The following is a 23825-nucleotide window of genomic DNA, read 5'->3' on the forward strand; positions in this document are numbered from 1 at the left end:
CTGAATTGCTGTGTGAACCACAGGGGATGTTAATATGTTACAGGACCGTTGGTACCCGCAGTGTGCCGCCAAAATATCAGGGGCCTTCAGACCATTATGAAGACAGAGATTAATGAAGCCTTGTTACTGCTTTCATAACTTGGGAGACCACCTAACTACAGTGACTAGGTGTTTGCATTCTCTACTGGATGTGCTGCAAGCTGCCTCTTGAAGTTACTGTAGGTCATAATGTTTACCCTCCCTTGAGGAAAAGTGCTCTGGAAAGGGAACTGTATATATTTGGTCTTATCTTTGTTTGCCTTTGATAACAACTCTTGTTTGAATCACTTTTTTAATCTGTTTATTTGATTACAATTCTTTCACATCCCAACTGAGAAGTTGCTGTGCATTTTAAATATGTTGTCATCATATGAGATTGCCCCTGGAACGTCCTGTTAGTGCAATGTGGGTTAGCTGATCTGATTATAATGTAGCACTGGCCTGCTTTTGGTCACGTTTACCTTCCTTCTCCCTCCATTTTCATGACTCCTTAGAGCTGGGATTCTCTGCCAGTTATCTGAGGAATGTCCTTGCCAGCCCAGGAGAGGGCAGGACTTAATGTTGCTCTTTCATGGGCCAGCAAATCTCACACAGAGAGCCCGTTTTTTTGCCAGTGTGTGACCATGACTACTTCAGCACTCTATTTTTCAACAGCCGAAATTGATATGGCTGCTTGCTTAAAGACTTTTTTTTTCTGTAGTGCACTCGGAACATGTCTGATGTAGATCCTTTCCAAGCAAACAGAATATCATGTAGAACATGTTCCATTCAAAATAATTCAAGTATTTGTTTATTTTTACATAATTTGGGCTTCCAGCTCATAAAACCCACAAAATCAGGAATTCAAAAAGTTAGACTCTGACTAAATCAGCCCAAATTTCAATGTCACACACTGATTTATCTACTAAGCTCAAAGCACTTGCACAGGCTACACATAGTGTCATTCAGTTGCTTCAGTTTTGTTAAATTTTTTTCTGTTGGTTTCATTATGGGGATGACTGCAGACTCGACAACTGGCCAGAAGACCATCATAACTCGTCATAATATGGGTTATCCATAAAAGTTCATAGTTAAGAAGCAGAGCTTGCATGTTGTCCAAGCATTGCAATAGAAGGACAAAATGTGGGAGGAGATATACGAGGAAAATAGTTGACCGCGGGCTTCAACTGATACTGGTGAATAATTTTTGGGAAAAAAAAAAGATCAGTTAATTTTTTTAAATGATGATTAAAATTGGCGTGCTGATTCGAAAATTGAAAAACATTTTTCAAGCACGTCAAGTTTTAGTCTTAGCTTGTCCTCAAGATAAGCAAAATTGTACTCATTAGCCATAGTAAGACTTGCCAATTGATTACGATTGGACTCATCTACAGATATGTGGCAACTTGCTTGTTCAGTCACAATTGAGACATTGAGGTGTGTGAAGCTCCCAATAGGTGAGCACTATCAATATCTGCAAACAGAAAGCTAACATAGTAGGAACTGAGAGGTGGTTGCTGCTGTCTTTTCTCTTAAACTTGTATCAATTAAGTTCTATTTCGTTTTATGCATTTTTTTTTCAAAGCTTGTAACTATTCGATCTTAGTGTTTTATTTACATGGGTATTTACTTTGTTCTTACTTTGTAAAACATGGTGTAATAGAGGAAAAACTGAGATCAGTTTTGGATTCTGCAGCCAGAAATTAGTCAAAACAGCGGTCAGCCCGAACTCAACCAAGATTGTGTTGCCTAATGATCACAGTGGAATGAGGCGAGAGTTACAGTTTCAAAAAGCAGCACATTCAGAGGCATTCTGGGCACACTGCTGTCTTTTTAGAACAATCCCACCTCGTGTGTCACTGCTGCACTTGGTCCCGATGCAAGCAGACATTAACATCAAAAAGTGAAAATTTATTCTTAATTAACATTATCCGTCGCCAAAATTTTGTGGTTCTTCAGTTCCCCGTGAGTTATCTTTTTGAAGTTCTGTTGAAATGATTGTAGTTATTTTGTAATCACACTTACTCTTTAACTAGCATGTAAACCGTTATCAAAATAAAATTCAGTTTAAAAAATGGAATTTCAATCCCATACCTATAATTGTTCAACTGTTAATTTGTATGTAACCAAACATTAGCAAGCCATGTCTTAAAGGTAAAATAAATGTTGCAGACTGCGTGGGAAAACTGTGAAGAACCGGTACCTTGTGAAAGTGACCGTTTTTTGACCAGCGAGCATATATTGTATTGTTCCATTGCAATGTTGTTCTATTGCCTGTTTGTATATTTTTCAGCCTTTACACAACAATATTCATTATTTTGAAAGATATCAATTCTGTGATGCAATTTGACCAGGATGGATTAGTTGCAATTTGTTTGTTTACTTCTTCTGCTGTAGGCGAGTTAGCCTGTTTACCAGGAGTCCAGATGTGGCTCACACCTTTGGATTGGCAATTTGTTTGTTTACTTCTACAGTCAAGTTCAACTTGAGTGTCAGTAAAGAACTCTCGATAAACATTCACTCTTACTGCTTGCAAACATGTTGCTGTGAACACATGGGCTCTGCATGCCATCCGGACTCTGCTGGATGAAAGTACTAGAGATCATTTACTGGACTACTTGTATAAGAATGGTAAAAGATGGGATTTTAGATCCAGTCCAATCCAATCCAATAGATATATATATATTTTGTTGTTGTTGTTGCTAACATCGGACCGATATCCAATCTCAAAGATTGGAACGGGACACAGCTAGAAAGTATAATGAACATAATGATAGCATCTAGTGGCATGACAATGAATGTTGTTTTCACTGTGTGAATTTTGTTGTGTGTGATCTACATCATTAACTCAGGTAATGTATGAGCATAAATAATGTTAGCCCTCAATTCTTTTCTTCTTTTTCCCCCTCAGGAATCAGCCAAAGGTTAGTATTAGATAAAAATTAGATAATCTCCTTTTATTTTTAAAACACTAAGAAGTTTTAGGAATGTAAATCCTTTCTATGTCATCCTGTTTTTCTTCAGGTTTTTGCCTATGATCACTGTTTCTGGTCCATGGATGAATCCCAGAAAGACAAGTTTGCAGGTTTGCCTTTTATCAGACTGTTCTGTTTTTAGATTGTATGCCTGGTGACTCATTTCTTATACTTATCTCATCACAGAATGTTGGCTCTGAACTATTTATGGAGTGAGGAAAAGAAATAGACTGCTTTACTGCTAGGATGTAGTCACACGTTAACGGGGAAAAAAGGGATTGAAAATGTCTGCTCCCAGCCATCTTTGTTTTATCAGTTAATAACTCAGCCACATTCTTCAGGAAAGAGCAATTGAAAAACAATCTTTGTTGTGTTTGACTGCATTGGTTTTGAAATTAACTTCAATGTGGAGTTTGCATTATGCAGCAGACAAGTTGCATCAGTTTTTCATGTTGTTTCCTTATGTGCGTACAGGTCAAGAAGCAGTATTCCAATGTCTCGGGGAGAGTTTGCTGGATAATGCCTTTTTGGGTTACAATGCCTGTATCTTTGCTTATGGGCAAACAGGTTGGTACTGTATTATTCATAATAAGTGTATTTTACAACCTCAAAGTAATATGATTCATATTAATTTTGTTTTTATGAAATTAGATGAGGAACATCCAATCAAAGCTTTATTTAATACAGTTGTTACATTTTCTTAAAATATAAAAGTATGTAATTGTACTAAATTGACAAAGTTTTCATCAGATCAAGATCAGGGTACCTGTTATAAATGAGTCAGTGACAATTATTATTGTGGCACTTGCAATAGCTTTACTTGTGTAATCTATCTCCTGCAGGTTATTTTTACAGTACTTCTGGCGTGTTCAAAGTGTCTCACTGGACCAGTTGTCCGTTACTAGGCTGAAGCATGGTTAAGATGATTTCCCCTTTCTCCTGGTAGCTAGTACTGATAAGGTGTGATTTACTAAGGTCCCAAATAGCCAGTCTTAAATTGTGTGTTCATTGTTGTAACCGAACGCGCACCGTAACCGGTGTATTATTTCTTGAGACCGCTGTATTTAAGAGGGTTTTGTGCTTTAGGTACCTGTGTTTGGTGTCACCATGGAACATTTGGGAGAGCATCAAATGCACAAAATTAAGTTTGAAGTGATACAATTGGAAGTGTTTGTGCAAGATGCAAACAAAAATATTTTGGAATTACAGAAAATAAATTGCTGGCTCCAATAATTTGGGGAAGGCCAGCAACGGCAACCAAGTAAAAGCTATATATTTTTTAATATTTCACTGACAAGGTACCTGTGGGCGAGTTAGCCTGTTTACCAGGAGTCCATATGTGGCTCACAAACTTTGGAGTATCCCATCTAAAAGAAGGAGTCAATTATGTTGCAGTGGCCAGCCAATGATATTGCAGTGGATTCCTTTGAGCTCAAATGGAATTTATCACAATGACATGGTGTCACAGTTCTTTCTCTCTCTCTCTCTCTCTCTCTCTCTCTCTCTCTCTTCTCTCTCTCTCTCTCTCTCTCTCTCTCTGCTCTCACTCTCTCTCTCGTGCAAAGGAGCAGATTGCAGTGGAAAACAGGGTGCCTTTCAAAGATTAAAACATTCACTCATGGAAATGCAACGATAACATCTGTAATTGCACAGGCTGAAAAATGTTCGCAAATGTTACTAATTTTGTTGTTCCTTCCGTTTCGAAAACTTGGGGTTCTGCTGACTTAGATAGGCGAAGCTTTCAATTTACCTCACCAATGGTCACGAGCTGTGGGCCATGACCAAAACAAAAGGACCCTAGATACAACCGAATTAAATTAGTTTCCTCTGCAGGGTGTCTGGGCTTTCCCCCATAGAGATAGGGTGAAAACCTCTGTCATCAGGGAAGGGCTCGAAGTAGAGCCACTGTTCCTCTGCATTGAGAGGAGCCAGTTGAGGTGACTGAGGCATCAGATTGGGATGCCTCCCGGACGCCTCCTTGGTGAGGTGTTCCAGTCATGTCTCACTGGATGGAGACTCGGGTGATGACACAGGACACTGGAGAGACTACGTCTCTTTGATGATGTGATACAGCTGCAAATAAGTATTTGAACACCTTAGAAAACCAATGTTAATATTTGTTACAGTAGCCTTTGTTTGCAATTACAGAGGTTAAACATTTCCTGTAGTTGTTCACCAGGTTTGCACACACTTCAGGAGGGATTTTGGCCCAATCCTCCACATAGATCTTCTCTAGATAAGGCAGGTTTCTGGGCTGTCGCTGAGAAACACGGAGTTTCAGTTCCCTCCAAATATTTTCTCTTGGGTTTAGGTCTGGAGACTGGCTAGGCCATATCAGAACCTTGATATGCTTCTTACGGAGCCACTCCTTGGTTTTCGTGGCTGTGTGCTTTGGGTCATTGTTATGTTGAAAGACCCAGCCACGACCCATCTTCAATGCTCTGACTGAGGGAAAGAGGTTGTTCCCCAAAATCTCACAATAGATGGCCACGGTCTTCCTCACCTTAATACAGTGTAGTCGTTCTGTCCCATGTGCAGACAAACACCCCCAAAGCATGATGCTACCACCACTATGCTTCACAGTAGGGATGGTGTTCTTGAGATGTAACTCAGCATTCGTCTTCCTCCAAACACGGTTAGTGGAATTATGACTAAAAAGTTTCATTTTGGTCTCATCTGACCACAAACCTTTCTCCCATGACTCCTCTGTATCATCCAAATGATTAGGGTTAGACCCTTTAAGGGTCAGAATTCTAGCTGATAGACAGGTGTTCAAATAGTTATTTGCAGCTGTATCACACAAATAAATCGTTAAAAAATCCTACATTGTGATTTCTGGATTATTTTTTTAGATTTTTAATAATATTTTTAGATTATCTCTCTCACAGTGGACATGCACTTACAATGAAAATTTCAGATCCCTCCATGACTTCTAAGTGGCAGAACTTGCAATATAGCAGGGTGTTAAATTACTTAATTTCTTCACTCTATACCTTCTGGGGGGCGTGCTTTCAGCGTCCTCTCCCCCGCCCACACGTCCCCCTGTACATTCTGTCCTCTCACAATGCCGCTTTTTCTCTATAATAGGAGTGTGTTGGCAAGAAATGCTCACAGTCAATTACATATTTCGGATGTCGGTGCACACATAAGCTGCTCTGCAGTATAAGGCGCCTCATCCATTTTAGAGAAAATTCATTAGAGTCCACCTGTTTGATTATATTGGTTGGACTTTACAAGGAAAACCACACAGCTATGTATGACCTTACAGCTCACATACCCCTAGCTACTTGCAGCTGTAATTGCAGCAAAAGGTGGCGCTACAAAGTATTAATGCAAGGGGACCGAATAACATTGCACGCCCCACTTTTCAGGTTTGTATTTCTTAAAGAAGTTGAAAAATTTCCAATGCATTTCATTCCACTTCACAATCGCGTCTCACTTGTTGATTCTTGACAAAAAATATCAACCTTATATCTTTATGTTTGAAGCCTGAAATGTGGCAAAAGGTTGAAAAATTCAAGGGGGCCGAATATTCTCACAAGGGACTGTATATAAAATGGCAAAAATGCAAGTCAAGACAGACTACAGAACCTTTATTTTATTGTGTGTCTTACACTCCAAATGTGGTCTATCCGTGACACTGTAACCGTCCATGTCCAGGTTCCGGAAAATCTTACACTATGATGGGTTCAGCAGAGCAGCCTGGTCTGATCCCTCGCCTCTGCAGGTCCCTGTTCTCCAGGAGTATACAGGAGGCTCGAGAGGGAGAGAGCTTCACTGTGGAAGTATCCTACATGGAGATTTACAATGAGAAGGTCAGAGACCTGCTTGACCCGAAAGGGTGAGGAAAACCAACATCTCATAAACAGCACATCTCCTTTAAAGACCTCTGTGTTTAATGATCCAGACAACAAATCTTTTCATAAAGAAAGATAATTGAATATTTTCTTAATGTTTTTTGGTGCTGATCTGTTTCCCCAAAATATCAGTGTGCATCTGTAAAATAGGTGAACAAGAGGCTTTATCATCTGACACACCCATTATGATTGACCCAGTGACATAACGTAATGATGGGTCATTCCTCTCAAGGCGACATAAAGTCCATGTACAGTGGAACCTCAATTTAACAAACTTAAAGGGGAGGGGTTCTCAGTTAAATCAGATTTTCAGTTAAAGGTGCTCAAAGCAGATAACCACGTTTTTCTTCTAACTACATTAATATGTTTGAAGATAAGTGCTGAAAACGCATGTCGACTAATACCAATAGAGTGCTGAATTGAGTCATAGTTTAAGCATTTTTTTCACCGTTTGAATTTTCCTGATTTTGTGGATGAGGCCAAAACATAGCCATGTGACATCACGGAGCTAGGGTGAATATTTTCTACCGCAAGTTCCCTCCCCCACTAAAAATGTACAAAGTGATGTTTGGTTTGGTTTGTGCAGTTGTGAGTTTGCTTTGGTTAACTTCCATAACAAGGCCCATTTACCATTCAAGCGTGCATTTACCAAGGAATTGATGGCTCCACCCTGAAAATGTGTCTTCGCTGCATGCTACAATTTTACTGAACAACTCGGTGATTTTATTTAAGATCTTGAAAAATTAGGAAATAAAAAAGTGATGTATTAAGTTATTAAAGATAAAAGCAGATGGCAACATGAACGAAACTCAATCAGCCAACTCACTTTACGACTGATAGTTTTGTATACTTTCACCAGCAACAACATGGCTTCATCGGTAACTTGATATTAGTGAAATGGGCAGTGCTGACTGTCTCATCTCTATTTCCTTCAAATTTGGCTGGTTTCCCAACATTACTCTTCTTGGTAGCGTGTTGAATTTGCATGGCATATTTTGGGTCTTCTCAGTGCCACTTTAAAGCCCAAGTGTCATCCCTATAAACATTCTAAATTAGATATTGTAATGAAAAATACATAACATTATTAACTTCAGTGTCTATACGGAAAAATAAATGTGAGCGGAGAGCGCGTCATCCATGCCCATAGTTGCAGAAGTGTAATTCTACGATATCCAAGTGGTCGCCATATTGGCTGCATCCTCCGTCCGTGACGTCACCCTGACATTTGCCAATGAAAACACGCGGTGCATCCTAACTATGGGAGACAAACGCGCCCCTTCTGACTTTACGAAAAGGAGAACACCACACAACCGAATGAAGTTACTGGGGCATTATTACACTATTGTTTTGAGCCCTCGGGTAATATTTCACTATTGTTTCGAGCCATAGTCAGATGATATGCAATCACGGCCAAACCGCATCCCTGTCCTATCCACTTCCGTGGCGGAGATGAGCCATAGCGGATGAGCCGGCCGGTGTGGCTTATGACAGAGCCGAGCTGTCCTCCTTTAGGGTGGTGTTCACAGATGCCGCAGTACTGAGCAACACAGTTGAGCCAGGGAACTTTATGCGCGCACACGGCTGAGTGAGGCATTCTCGGCTGGGTTCTTCAGAACCACCCCCGTCCCCAAAGCCCGACTCGCAGCCTTCGCGGTAGCAGTGACCGCTAAACGTGGCGCCTCAGCCGGTGTGGCTGATTTTCGGCGCCGTGGTGGCATATAATGGAGCCGAGCCGTGTTGCTTTTAGGGGGATGTTCAAAGCCGCCGCAGTACTTGTTGAACACCGTCGAGCCAGGGCGCATTAGTGCCTACCTGTTATTTGGAACCCACAAAGCTCTCGTCCTATGCACCCGTGCAATCCATTTTTCACAACGAATCAGGTCTCTTGCAAATTTATGAAGGCTAAATCCATTCTCCCTAGTGTTCAAGGAATGTCCAGCAATGCAATGAGCCGGCATTTTGGCTAACACAAAGGAACAACGAGCTACCTTCCTGGAGGTAAAACTAATGGAAACAAACGAGTATATTGGGGGCGCTGCTGTCCTTTACGTCACTTCCTGCTTCTTCACGAAAACAAATCCCTCAAGAGGATTTTCATAGCGGGAGTTACAAAAAGCTGTATGTCAAAATCATGTTTTGTGGTGGAAAAAACGCATGGGCCCATATTGGCTGACATTTTTTCATTAATAACATACTAAAAATCATCTATTTCATGACACGAGCCCTTTAAATTAAATTGACTTTTTTGTGGCTTAAAAAACACATTTTTGTTTTGTACACTTTTCGTTGACTAAAACTGCTGTACAGTTATTGTAAATTTAAATAGGTTTACTTCTTTTCCTTTTGGCTTATCCTGTGAAGGGTTGCCACTGCGCGTCATCTTTTTCCATGTGAGCCTATCCCGCATCTTCCTCTCTAACACCAACAGCCCTCATGACTTCCCTTACAACATCCAAACCTTCTCTCTGGTCTTCCTCTCGCTTTTTACTAACCATCATGTCAAACAACTCATGAACTTTTCCTATTATAATCCCAACATTCAAATTCCCTACACTCAGTTCTAGGCTCTATGCTTTCTTCTTCTCAATCTTCTGAAGAATCAGCTTTCCTCCTTTTCTTGGTCTTCGACCCACAGTAGCGGAATTTCCACCGATGCCCTGCAGGTTAATGCTGCCGGGGGCCGGGCATTGTTAACCCGGGCCATGACCAATCCGGTATGGGATTCTTAAGATGATTGCTCATATTTGGCAACATTTTAAGACTGATGCCCTTCCTGATGCAACCCTCTTTATTTATCTGGGCTTGGGACCAGCCTACTGATTGGACTGGCCTGTGCCCCCATAGGGCTGCATTAGATATGAAGAGCATTACAATTTGTTAAAATGTTTATCAAAACTTAGCTGTGTGTCTGCATTTGTAGAAGCCGGCAAACGCTGAAGGTGAGGGAGCACAATGTTTTGGGTCCTTATGTTGATGGCCTGTCTCGTCTGGCTGTGGCTAGCTACAAGGTACAGAAGCAGTTCACACCTGGATGCTTACATATCTGGTTCTCTTTTCAATCAGTAGACTGCTAAGGGAAGAAACATTTCTCTCAAGCTATACTAAAAAGTCACTTGTTTGTCTCCTTTCTGGCAGGATATTGAGTCTTTGATGTCAGAGGGAAATAAATCTCGCACAGTGGCTGCCACAAACATGAATGAAGAAAGCAGCCGATCTCATGCTGTGTTTAACATCATCCTAACTCACTTTCTTACGGACCTGCAGTCAGGAGTAAGACACGCACACTCAACAAAGCCAAGAAGTTAGCTTGTCAGCACTTGTGACATTTCAGTTAGACAATAAATATAGAGATCCTCATTTTTGATTATTCAGTATTTTATATAATCTTGATCAGGGATGTTCAATGCGTTGATTGCGACCGACGGGTTGGGGAGATCGTGACAGCATGCCGGAAAAAAAAAAAGACAGCCGTATTTTTCTGACCTTTAGTTCACCACGCATGTGCAAACAATGACACTTGGTACAGGAAAACACGCAAGTGAGCGGGTTCCACCCTATTTTAAACCCTCGCTTAAGAAATCTTATTTACCTGGTGTAAAGAAGAAAACAAAAACATTTCACTTTCATACAGAATGGGACGCGGACTTATTTTTCATGATGTCGTTTTCGAAGTACGTTTGCCTCATCTGCCAGTGGAGTGAAATGTGTAGCGGCATTTTCAAACTGTGTATGGAAAATACAATGCCGACATTCCGATGAAAAGCAAGCTGAGAATGAGAAAAGTGAATGAACAAAAGTCCCAATTGGCTGCACAGCAGTCACTTTTCACACAACATAGTTCAACAAGCTACCACCGAAGCATCGTTACGGGTTCGTCACATCATAGTTAATAACAAGAAGTCCTTCCAATATGGAGAGATGGTAAAAGTGGCATAGCTGAGTCATTGTTCCGATCCTTTAAAAATAAGGCGGAAATATTATCTTCAATAAAATCTCTGCAGCTGTAAAGGAGTACAGTTACACAGCGCTGTGAAGCCATGGCTGATGTGTGGAAGGACATCGGAGATTGTGAATATTTCTCACTGCAGTTGGACGAATCCACTGACGTGCGTGACACAGCCCAGGTGTGCATTTTCATGCGTGTGGTGTTTAGTGATCATCAGATAGTTACAAAAAATGTTTATAGTTAATTATGTTGTTGTGCAATATTGCCACATGCAGTTATGCAAGGCACAAAAACTTACATTTACACATAAAGAATCCTCAATATACTTTAAAATAAATGTGTTTTTCATTTTTGTAGTGGGTAGAGCTTTGTGACTTAGTCATTCTATTTCATCATTGGTCATTCTAACCCGCCCGGTCGATTGCGAGAGGCTGGCTGCTTTGGGTAAAAAAGTCTGGGCACCCCTGATCTTGATTTTTTTTTTTTTTTTTCTTCCTCAAATGCATGACAAGCCAATTTTTAACATTTTAACAGTATACTGGAAATGTTTTGTTTTCCTTACTGTTGTGTCTTCAATCTAGACAAGTGGAGAGAAGGTAAGCAAACTTAGTCTGGTGGATCTGGCAGGAAGTGAGCGTGCAGCCAAGACTGGTACAGCTGGTGAAAGACTAAAAGAAGGCAGCAACATCAACAAGTGAGTGAACAAAATACTACTGCTACATATAATCACATCATAAATCTTCTTTTTCTTTTGGTTTGTCACGTGAATGGTCGACACAGCGTGTCATCTTTTTCTATCTAAGCCTATCTCGTCCATCCTTTTCTCTAAAACCCACTATCCTCATGTCCTCCCTCACAACATCCCTCAATGTTTTTGGTCTTCCTCTCGCTCTCTTGCCTGGTAGCTCCATCCTCAGCACCGTTCTGCCAATATACTCACTCTCTCGTCTCTGAACATGTCCAAACCATCAAACCAACCAACTCTACTCTCTCTAACCTTATCTCCAAAACATCCAACTTTGGCTGTCCTTCTAATGAGCTCATTTCTAATCCTATCCAGCCTGTTCACACCAAGCGAGAACCTCAGCATCTTAATTTCTGCTGCCTCCAGTTCTGCTTCCTGTTGTTTCTTCAGAGCCACCATCTCTAATCCGTACATCATGGCCGGCCTCACCACTGTTTTATAAACTTTGCCCTTCATCCTAGCGGAGACTCTTCCGTCACAAAGAACACTGGACACCTTCCGCCAACTCTTCCATCCCGCTTGGACCTGTTTCTACACTTCCTTACCACACTCACCATTGCTCTGTATTCTTGACTCCAAGTATTTGAAGTCGTCCACCCTTGCTATCTCTTCTCTCTGGAGCCTCACTCTTCCCCCTCTGCCCCTCTTATTCATGCACATATATTCTGTTTTACTTCAGCTAATCTTCATTCCTCTCCTTTCGAGTGCGTGCCTCCATCTTTCTAATTGTTCCTCCGCCTGCTCCCCGCTTTCACTGCAGATCACAATATCATCTGCAAACATCATGGTCCAAGGGGAATACAGTATAACCTCATCAGCCTATCCATTACTACCGCAAACAGGAAGGGGCTCACTGCAGAACCCTGATGCCGTCCCACCTCAACCTTAGATTCTTCTGACACACCTACGGCACATCTCACTGCTGTTCTGCTGACCTCAAATATGTCCTGTACCTTTCTAACAAATTTCTCCACCACACCAGACTTGCACATGCAGTACCACAGTTCCTCTCTTGGTACTCTGTCATAGGCTTTATCTATAGATCTACAAAGATACAATGTAGCTCCTTCTGACCTTCTCTGTACATTTCCACGAGCATCCTCAAAGCAAATAATGTAATCTGTGGTACTCTTTACAGGCATGAAATCATACTGTTGCTCGCAGATACTTATTTCTGTCCTGAGTCTAGCCTCCACTACTGTTTCCCATAACTTCATTGTGTGGCTCATCATCTTTATTTCTCTGTAGTTTTCACAGTTCTGAACAACGCCTTCTTAAAAATGGGGACTAGCACACTTTTCCTCCATTCTTCTGGCATCCTCTCTCCTCCTAGTATTCTATTGAATAAGTCGGTCGAAAACTCCACAGCCACCTCACCAAATTGCTTCCATACCTCCACTGGTATGTCATCGAGACCAACTGTCTTTCCATTTTTCATTCTATTCAGTGCCTTTCTAACTTCACCATTACTAATCATTGCCACTTCCCGGTCATTCACGCTTGCCTCTTCTACTCCACCTTCTCTCCCATTTTTTTCATTCATTAACTTCTCAAAATACTCTTTCCATCTACATAGCACACTACTGGCACCAGTCAACATATTTCCATCGCTATCCTTAATCACCTTTACTTGCTGGACATCCTTAGCATCTCTATCCCTCTGTCTGGTCAACCTGTAAAGATCCTTTTCTCCTTCCTTCATATCCAACCTAGTGTACGTCGTCTAATGTCTCTTGTTTAGCCTTCGCCACCTCTACCTTTTTCCTACGACGCATTTCAATAGATTCCTTACGTTTCTCCTCAGTCCTCGCGTGTCCCGTTTCTTCTTCGCTAATCTCTTTCCTTGCATGACTTCCTATATTTTGGGGTTCCACCAACAAGTCTCCTTCTTCCCTTTCCTACCAGAAGACACCCTAAGTACTCCCCTGCCTGCCTCTCTAGTACCTTGGCAGTAGTATTCCAGTCTTCTGGGAGCTCTTCCTGAGCATCTAGGTCCTGTCTCACCTCTTTCCGAAAGGCCACACAACATTCTTCCTTTCTCAACTTCCACCACCCGATTCTCTGCTCAACCGTTGTCTTCTTAATCTTCCTACCCACCACCAGAGTCATTCTAAACACCACCATCCTATGCTGTCGAGCCACACTCTCCCTCACCACTGCCTTACAGTCGGCTTCAGATTACATCGTCTACACAAAATATAATCAACCTGCGTACTTCTACCTCCACTCTTGTAGGTGACTCTATGTTCCTGTCTCTTCTGGAAATAAATGTTCATCACTGCCAATTCCATCCTTTTTGCGAAGTCCACCACCATGTGCCCCTCAAAGTTCCTTTGCTGAATGCCGTACTGCTCTCTTGGATGCACAATATATCAACCTTTCTCCTAATCATCATGTCAACTAAGTCCTGAGCTTTTCCCATCATAGTCCCAACATTCAAAGTCCCTTCACACAGGTTCTGTGCATTCCTCTTCTTCTTTTGCAGACTAAGCCGCTTTCCTCCTCGTTTTTGTCTCAACCTACATTATCTGAATTTGTACCTATGTCTTGCAGATTAACATTTCCGGGGGCGGGCATAGGGAGCCCCAGCCATGACCTAACCATTATGAAATTCGTATGATTCGTAAATGTTTGGGACAGTTTTACGCTGGATGCCCTTCCTGACTCAACCCTCTGCATTTATCTGGCTTGGGACTGGCCGACAGATAGCACAGTATTGTGCTGCCCAACGGGCTGCATATAGTCAAAAAGAAGAACCATTCAAATAAACGAAGTCAACACACAAGATACACAATTCACATACTACCTAATCTGTGTTAAAGTTAAGGTCAAATGAAAGCAATCACATAAACACAGTCATCACATAAGGTACACAAATCACATACTACCTGTGTGAAAATATAAAGGATATGCCAATTTAAAGGATATGGGGATGGAAGAGATTCAAACAACAATGGCTCTCATTCTAGTAGTTGAAGTTTGAGTCCACTTTGATGTCTCTTCAACTTCAACGAATTGATCGCAAACGCGTCTCGTTGTTAGCAAGCTAAGCTAAATAATACTAGGCTGATAAGGAAGTTTAAGTTGACGTTTCCACTCACCCAACTTCTTATGAGTACTCACGATCCTCGTTGTATCCGATATATTGGTTTTGCAGGACGTGTAGATACTCACATTTGATGTTTTCCTCCTCAGTAAATATTAGAAAACATCATTTTGTTGTTAGTGATCTAGGCTAGGATAACTTGGGCCAAGCAGCTTCAACACAAACGATACGGCTCCAATAAGGGTACAAAAATTGCACAGATGGTGATTTTTGGTCCACTAAAGTCTTCGCCAGGAGTGTCCCACATCGCGTACTCACAACATTCGGTCCAAATTCAGCAGGATTTATTGAATTCCGATCAGGCTGGCCAGAGCCTCCTGTTTAAGCTGCTGCCAGTTTGAGGACCAGAAGCAAAAGCTTAAAAATCATAAATGTGATCAAATTATATCATCAATATTTACAATTAAAACATTGTATTTAAATTAATTTAAATTTAAAATTTAAATAATCAATTAAAACTTTTTGGACTTTATTTTTGCAATAATTTTTTGATTAAATAGCTCCCTCGCCCCCCAATTTATTTTGCATTCTTTCCCTCCGTCCCCCCTCTCTGCCTGCGTCCAGATCTCTCAGCACATTGGGTTTGGTTATATCAGCCTTGGCGGACCAGGGTGCAGGGAAGAACAAGAGCAAGTTTGTTCCCTACAGGGACTCAGTGCTCACCTGGCTGCTCAAGGTATCGATAGAAAAATCATAGATTAGGAACATTTTACTCCTCTACTGTTTTACCTGTATGCATGTTCAGCTTTTAATTTTTGCCAATTCATTACAAGGTTCTCTGCTTCTTTTAAATCCTTCTGCTCTGTGTGAAAAATTTGTTTTGTGCAGTCTCTTAGTATTATATTTTGGATTCCTAAATGTTGACAAGTGATGTCTGTAACTGCAGGACAGTTTGGGTGGAAACAGCCGGACAGCCATGGTGGCCACCATCAGCCCAGCAGCAGACAATTATGATGAGACTCTGTCCACCCTACGTTACGCTGATCGTGCTAAGAGCATCATCAACCACGCTGTGGTCAACGAAGACCCCAATGCCAGAATTATCAGAGAGCTGAGGGAGGAAGTAGAGAAATTGAGGGAGCAGCTCACAGAAGCTGAGGTTTTATATTATGTTTGAGTTATACACATGGACACAATTCATCATACACTTTTAGTATGATACGAGTGACTTTAAATTGATGGTTCTGGAATTTGCAAAAATACATATTGACAAGCCATAAAACTTCTGATAAATGTACTGACAACAGTTGAGACAAAATTGGCAGCACTTTGGTAAGCTACATTTGTTCCATATGTTTAGTGATGCAAAAATGAAGCATATCAAGTGAACTACCCTGTATCTGCTTTGAAACATGATGAAAGCTCTATTGCATTCTGAGGCTTCATGCATGTCTTCATAAATATAATAGATATCTTAATTCTGGAACTAAATGTGCTGCCCATTGTCAGAAACCTTTGTTCGTGTCCCAGGTCATTGTTTTTCAGACAGAGTCATGACCCAAAGCATTACAACTAACAAATACTTAAGAATGGCCCAAAAAATAGTGTGATTCTGAAGTGGACTTCTTTGAGCATGACCTATAGAAGGAGGTGAAACATGGTGTCTAAAGAAAGTACTCTTTCAAACTTGGTGCAACTTGAACAGTTTTCTCACAAAGGCCAAAGTACCTGTTCTCAGTATCATTCTCATTGACAAACTGTTGGTTGCAGCTATTGCCCTAGAATGTAATGCAACAAAATTTAAGTTTTGGGTACCATCATTGTTGTCCAGTCCATTTTCATGATTTATTTGTTAATTCTGTTGCACCACGAAAGCCAGACTTTCATAGTTATTCCATGTTTTGTATGCATCTATTATCGTGAATAGGTTATTTTTAATCTGTATCCATCAATCCATATATCAATTTTTACGTGGTTTGTCCCCATTGAGTTCATAGATGAGCCAAAAGCACAAATAGACATTCTCACTCACATTCCCACATATGGCCAATTGAAAGTCTTAAATTAACGTACCTAAATGTTTTTAGAAGCCAGAGTGACTGTAAAGTACCCACACCAGCATGGGGAGAACAACATTTAAACGCCACACGAGGGCCAGAGCTAAGATTTGAACCCCAAACCTTTAGAACTTTGAGGCAGACATGCTAACCACTCACTTCTATTCGTGAGTTTTGATTTTTTTTTTTCTTTCTTAAATTTAGCAATAACAACGTGTGTATATTAAAGCATCTTATTTTCCCCTTGACAGATTATACTAAATATAATGAATTAAAATTGAATTACTGCATTTTGCTTTCAGTCTATGAAGGCCCCTGAGCTTAAGGAGCGGCTGGAGGAGTCAGAGAAACTAATTCAAGAAATGACCGTGACTTGGGAGGAGAAACTCAGGAAGACTGAGTCTATTGCACAAGTAACTAACAAACACACACACACACACACACATGCGAGTTGAACAGTAAATGTTACCCAGAAAAAAATTCAATAATGTGGTTGCATTTCTTCTTCTTCTTTTCCTTTCGGCTTGTGCCGTTAGGGGTTGCCACAGAGTGTCATCTTTTTCCATCTATGCCTATCTCCTGTATCCTCCTCTCCTAACACCAACTGCCCTCATGTCTTCGCTCACAACATCCATCAACCTTCTCTTTAGTCTAGCTCTTTTGCCTGGCAGCTCCATTCCCAGCATCCTTCTACCAATATATTCACTCTCTTGCCTCTGGACATGACCAAACCATCGAAGTCTGCTCACTCGAACCTTATCTCCAAAACATCCAACTTTGGCTGTCCCTCTAATGAGCTCAATTATGTGGTTGCATTTAATTCAGCTAAATAAAAAAATAAAAAGTGTTCTGGTGTAGGAGCGTCAGAGGCAGCTGGAGAGTTTGGGTATTTCCCTGCAGTCGTCTGGCATCAGAGTTGTAGATGACAAGTGCTTCCTGGTCAACTTGAATGCTGACCCTGCCCTCAATGAGCTGCTCGTCTATTACTTAAAGGTGGTTGACACATGCAAAAAAATTACAAAATGTAAGACTGAATAGTCTGCATTGTTGGAGTGACTTGCTGTCATCCTCTCTATTTCACCATTTCTACATATCTAGGAGCATACTCGTGTGGGTTCATCCAAATCACAAGACATTCAGCTTTGTGGGATGGCTATCCAAGCTGAGCACTGCATCATTGATATCACACAAAATGATGGTGTGGTGCTCACACCTCACTGCAATGCTCGGTATGTATTCAATAAGTCATTTTTATGCAGTACAGTGGACTCTCCTATAGCGGGAGTTCGGCATATGCTTTTATTTATTTATTTATTTATTTATTTATTCATTCATTGACAAATATAAGACTGGTAAAGAGAGAACTAAGTAGAAAGGCATAGCTTTCAATTTGCCAGTCAATCTACGTTTCTACCCTCACCTATGGGCACGAGCTGTGGGTCGTGACCGAAAAAGCAAGATCTTTGATTCAAACGGCTGAAATTAGTTTCCTCCACAGGGTGACCAGGCTCTCCCTTAGAGATAGGGGGAGAAGTTCGGTCATCTGGGAGTGGCTCAGTATCGAGCCGCTGCTCCTCCACATTGAGAGGAGCCAGATGAGGTGGCTGGCGCATCTGATCCAGATGCCTCCTGGACGCCTCCCTGGTGGGGTGTTCCGGGCATGTCCCACCTGAAAGAGACCGCGGGGACGACCCAGAAAATGCTGGAGAGACTGTCTCTTGGCTGGCCTGGGAATGCCTCGGGATCCCTCCGGAAGAGCTGGAAGAAGTGGTGGGGGAAAGGGTAGTCTGGGTATCCCTGCTGAAGCTACTTACCCCCTGACCCGACCCAAAGAAGTGGTGGAAAATGGATGGATGGATATTCATCCATTCATTCATTTATTTTGGGGGGGAGGCTTTATTTAGAGGCTTATCCCCACTCCTTCCAATCCTCTGCAAGTAGAGGTCCACTGTATTACTTATTTTCTTTTTTTTCCCATTTACGCTATTAGTCTCTGATTTAAAATTTAATTGTAAGATATTGTTTGTGTAAAATTGTTTTAATGTTGACTCAGACACATGAAAATAAGTTTCTAATTTGATCATTGTTTAAAGTGCACCAAGTTAAGAAAACTTACTTTTATTCAGGGTTATAAAACTTACGACCAGAGGCAGCCGATCAGGGATATTCAATTTGGCCATAATGATAGAACTGCAATTTCTTTCTATAATTAACTTGATAATTTTGTCCACTGGAAGGTGTGCCGATGACCGCTTAAATGATATTCCGAAATTGGCTGTTACTTGGATTTTACATTTCATATTCATGCACTTCTGAAGGCTATAAGATGAAAAGTCAAAGGAGCAGATTGATCCAGGGTCACGATTGTGGTCCCAGTGGTGAATAGTGCTCATTTGCGTGAGACAGCACCTCCCTGTCATAACGGCCTTATTTCAGCAATAGTCTAAAATGAGTGTGAGAAATGTGCCTTATTTGTTGATCCTTGGGGTCTTATAGCAAAGCATGTCACAAATGTGTCATTTGATAACTGGAAATAGTATTCTTCTATGTTGTTACAACATAGAGACCATTTAAAAAAAAAAAAAAGCTTTTTTCCTGATCCAGTTACATGTTCTCATAATAGCCCCTCTTCATCATCACTTAAAACAACTCTTTCATCACTAAAAGTTATAGAAATTATGTCTTTGGATAGTTTCCTCCTTTATACTCTCATTTGAGGATGGAAGAATTGCCTCCCAATGTGGTGGTGTTTGTGGTCCATCCTCATAGTTCTTCCTTTCTCAGGATGCTCCACAGGTTCTCGATAGGTTTGAAGCCAGGGGATATCATTTTTTCTTTCCTGACTTGCCCATAGCAGCTAATGCTTCAATTGTACCTTTTGCACCTTTGCATCATGTTGTCTTGCTTGAGTATTATTTTTCTGCAGAAGGCAGTTATATTTTTAACCATGGCAGTAAATGATCAGTTTTAAGGCAACATTCACCAGTGAATGAATAAAACAGCTGAAAAAATGGTCTCCAATTATTTTCTGAGCATGTTCCTCTTTTTGAGATTGTTTAGGGGTGGTTGATATAGAACGTTATGCATGACAAGCCCCTCTATTAAGAGGTTCATGTAACTCGAGACTCCAGCATCTTAAAATTCGTGCTTGTTAAGAATTATTACTTTCTATGCTTTTTACTATGTTACGTTAAATGATGCTTTTGCAACACTATTAAACTATTTGCACAATTAAAACATATTTTCTCATGCTTTCCCCCTAAAGGACATGGGTGAATGGCACTGTAGTGACCGGTTCCGTACCCCTTCATCATGGAGACCGTATCTTATGGGGAAACAATCATTTCTTCAGGTTTGACTGACCATCGTGTGTATCTTCTTTTTTTAAAAAATCATGTTTGCTTGTGTTTTTTTCCTTATTGTAGCAAAGCAAATTTATTTATAGATCACATTTCATACAAAAGCATTGCAAACATTAGTGTGATTTCTCTATCAATCCTGGACACCACAATCATTTCCATAGCTGTCCCCTCCCTGTTTGCAGCAGACACCCAAAACACATTCGTGACATCACCAACATTCAAATCCTTTGTCGAACTTTTACCAAAAGTTGTTTTGAAAATGTTTAAAATTTTGTATTTTACACATCAGTTTTTTTCCCCCCTTGCACATCGGACTTTTGTTTTTTATAAATTATTATCCCCATTGTGTTTATTATTACTATTGTTATTCGTCTTTCTCAACTGCTCAGATCCATTTTCTCTCCAACAGGATCAACCTGCCCAAGCATCTGATCCATCTGCGGGGTGAGGAGCAGGATAGCAGAGCTAAAATGAAGACCTGTTTTAGTACGGAGCAACTAGAGCTGGAGGTGGACGTTGATGCATCCAGTGATGTTTCTAGTGAAGTGGGCTTTGAGTTTGCTCAGGCAGAAGTCATGATTAAAGGAATGGCCAACAATGGTGAGTGATTCCGCTGGACCAGTTTTTCAATTTGGCTCACATGAAAACATCATTCTGTTTCCTTTCTGTGAGTGAAAAAACTACTTTTTAATACACCAATAACATTTTCAATTCAGGCTGCTGAAAATAATGTTGTATATACTGTATTCTGTATTTAGAGATTATGTATTTCATCATCCATTCTTAATAATCATAATAATAATCTTAATAATAATAATCATTTCTTAAGCATCAAAATTTTGGCTGCACCTCCTCAGACCCCTTGCAGTCAGTTTTACAGACCCTAGAGAGGCAGCATGAGGAGGAGAAACGCTGTGCCCTCGAACGCCAGAGGCAAATGTATGAACAGGAGCTCCAGCAGCTTCGTCACCGGATCAACCCTGAGAGATCTCCTCATCCCCTTGATTTGTCAGGCATACCAACAAGTGCCACTGCCACTGGAACACCACTAGGCTCCCACAAACGGATGCGACGCTGGAGTGAAGACAGGTGAGTCCTGTTGCTTGGTGTGGACCTATTTGAAAATAATTTTTTTTTCAAAATCCCCTCTGCATACATTATATTGTATTTTTTTTTTGTCGTGAAGAGAGGCTATGATTACTCGAAGCCTTCGACGCCTGAAGGAGCAGATTGTTCGCGCTAACCTTTTAGCTCAGGAGGCTTGCTTCATTGCAGAGGAGCTCAAGAAAAGGACAGAGTACCTGGTGACTTTGCAGATACCAGCTGCAAATCTTGATGCTAACAGAAAAGTAAGAGAATATGTCTGGTTTCACTACTGTCCTCCCATACAAAGTAGCCATGTATGAGTATCAGTTAAAAAGTAATGAGCCTAATTTAATTCAACCTCTTATATTTTTTTTTCTGAAATTTTCCCACTTTTGAGTTTAAATACATGATTCAAGCATCATTAAAAAAAAAAATTGAGCCTGTGCTCTTCCTGTCAGCTGATTTGGATTAATGGCTCATAATCGAACCCAGTGCTCTGTCTTAAAAGTCTGATGTCATACAAATATTTCTCTTGCTTTTCATGGCCCATTTACATATCATTAACCCGACTTTTCAGCATAAAACATGACACACTTCATTCAGCAGGTCAGTGATACACTAACAAAGTGAAAGTTGTTCTCCTACAATGTATAAAGCACTGAGAATAATTAAATCAAACTCAGCGTAGATAATTGTCCGTCCCTTACCTTTGATCATACAGCCTTGTGTTTGTTGATATTGTTCACATTTAGTTCTACGTGCGCTCTTCCGCAAGCCTTAATTGATCGTAGACACTTGTTCAACTGTGTTTTAGGCTTGGGAAAATAGATCAACCGGGCCCCTTGTAACCTAGCAGGATATCTTTCATCAGAATTGCACATTCCCCAAGCACATCTGAGGACCATTTTGTTTGTAACATCAACTTTTCCAAGTGCACGTGACCGATAACCAGCATTGCTTGTGGGACATGACGACAAGAGGGGCATGTCAAGCCAGGGGTTAAGACAATGCGGCTATCTGATTGGCTATTATTGTACGAATGGTTGATGGGTCGGAGAGGTCCATTTTTTGGATGGCTGTCAGAAGAGAGCGAGATGACTGGATTTCTTGCTTTGGAGGGCGAACTACCACAAAGGATAAAGGCCTGCCTTGAGTGAGCTTCGTGACAGGCTTAGGACCTTGTGAAGTCATCAATTCCTTTTAGCTGGACAACCATAACCCATCCATCATACCTGCCTGATCTGACACTTCAAGATTATCACCTTGTGGGACCTTAAGGAGAAGAAGTTAGTGACGCGACACCTTTCTGGTGACGAGCATGTTAAGCAAACTATTAAAACGGGTAAGAGATGCAGCCAACTGAATGTTGTGAGGCTGGCATATGTCTTGTTCACTGATGGACAGTCAATTTGGAGAAAAGGGTAAATGATATTGAAAAGCTGGTATGAAATCACTCACTTTAGGGGCATTATTTCTGTGTATTTTGCTTGATATTGCAAAAAAATACAGCTACAGGAAAATTAGGCACCTTACTTTATGATTGCCTGTGGTAATGTGGGGGTGCATCATCAAAGAATATTTAACCCCCCTCCCCTTTTTTTTTTTTTTTTTTTTAAGCGTGATATGGTGCTCAGCGAGCCTGCCATTCAGGTTCGCCGTAAAGGGAAAGGGAAGCAGATCTGGGCAATGGAGAAGATGGAGAACAGGCTGGTGGACATGAGGGATCTCTACCAAGAATGGAAAGACTTTGATGAAGACAACCCTGTGAGTTAGAAGTGTGAATCACTGGTCATTGAGTGACTGGACATATAGATACTACAGGATTTGCTTTTGGGACTAATTCAAACTCCCTCTTGTTAAGTCCCTGTAAAATTGACACACAACAGAGAAGGGTGGGGTTAACAAGCTTCCCAAATTTGAATGAAAAAAAAAAATGCCAAAATGAGGCTTCAAAATTGCAGAAAATTGACATTTGCTCAGCTCTCAGGTGCTGTGGCTATCCGAGGAATGCACTGAAAACATGTCCTCCTCAAATTTTAACTGTCCATCAGATTCGTTCATATGTCTATCTTGTTTCTTATACCTTTACATCTCTATGTGTTTGAGGTTTATATCAGTTTAAACCCACCAGAGGCTGAAAGATAGCCCACCGACTCATCGTGAGGCTTTTCTACCCTGCGACGAGAGGCACTAGTCACAAATTAGCTCCCGTGCTAACAAGCTTCTGGACGCCATGGGCCTGGGGCAGCCTTGTCCAATACCGTATGTTACTGATCTTATGGAGGTGTGTAGGTTAACATAGAAGAGACACTTCAGTGAAAGTTAATTCATTAAACCCGGCACAACGTCATTCAGCATGTTCCTCACACTACATGGCGGAGATTTGCGCGCATGGTTCTTGCTGGTTATATAACCACAATACGTACTTTATGGTTCACTAAACTACAGTAGCCCATAAAATACAAAGTACATAGCGCTTACAAATTTAACTCACACCCATCTGAAATGTGAATTATAGCATCCAGGGATGATGAGTTTTTCGGGAATACAGTGACGGTATAGCGAGATAACTGTATGCTGTAGTGGGAGAAATGGGATAAGTAATTACAACTAAGTACCTCGCAATTATGCTAGATACGCACTGATGGAACAAAGGTGCTCCATTATTCTATACTGTTTGAGGGCCAACACGGTGAGAGCCATACATGGCAAATATTTTAAAATGTTTATTCC

The 23825-nt window shown here is 41.0% G+C and overlaps 1 protein-coding gene across 8 annotated transcripts in view; it reads left to right on the plus strand.

The window, feature by feature from the left end:
- Positions 1-23825, plus strand: part of LOC133496270 (kinesin-like protein KIF13B) — a 70104-nt gene that overhangs the window by 14057 nt on the left and 32222 nt on the right. For all 8 annotated transcript variants that reach the window (XM_061811631.1, XM_061811632.1, XM_061811637.1 and 5 more), the window contains 17 exons: positions 2930-2942; positions 3043-3103; positions 3468-3560; positions 6654-6834; positions 9771-9858; positions 9986-10120; positions 11378-11490; positions 15212-15323; positions 15534-15746; positions 16947-17057; positions 17503-17637; positions 17743-17873; positions 19910-19996; positions 20416-20606; positions 20864-21095; positions 21193-21355; positions 22710-22856. In XM_061811631.1, coding sequence (XP_061667615.1) covers positions 2930-2942; positions 3043-3103; positions 3468-3560; positions 6654-6834; positions 9771-9858; positions 9986-10120; positions 11378-11490; positions 15212-15323; positions 15534-15746; positions 16947-17057; positions 17503-17637; positions 17743-17873; positions 19910-19996; positions 20416-20606; positions 20864-21095; positions 21193-21355; positions 22710-22856 — 2206 coding nt within the window. The remainder of the gene's footprint in view (positions 1-2929; positions 2943-3042; positions 3104-3467; positions 3561-6653; positions 6835-9770; positions 9859-9985; positions 10121-11377; positions 11491-15211; positions 15324-15533; positions 15747-16946; positions 17058-17502; positions 17638-17742; positions 17874-19909; positions 19997-20415; positions 20607-20863; positions 21096-21192; positions 21356-22709; positions 22857-23825) is intronic.

The sequence above is a fragment of the Syngnathoides biaculeatus genome, chromosome 23 (genome assembly GCF_019802595.1).
Source record: "Syngnathoides biaculeatus isolate LvHL_M chromosome 23, ASM1980259v1, whole genome shotgun sequence".
NCBI lineage: Eukaryota > Metazoa > Chordata > Actinopteri > Syngnathiformes > Syngnathidae > Syngnathoides > Syngnathoides biaculeatus.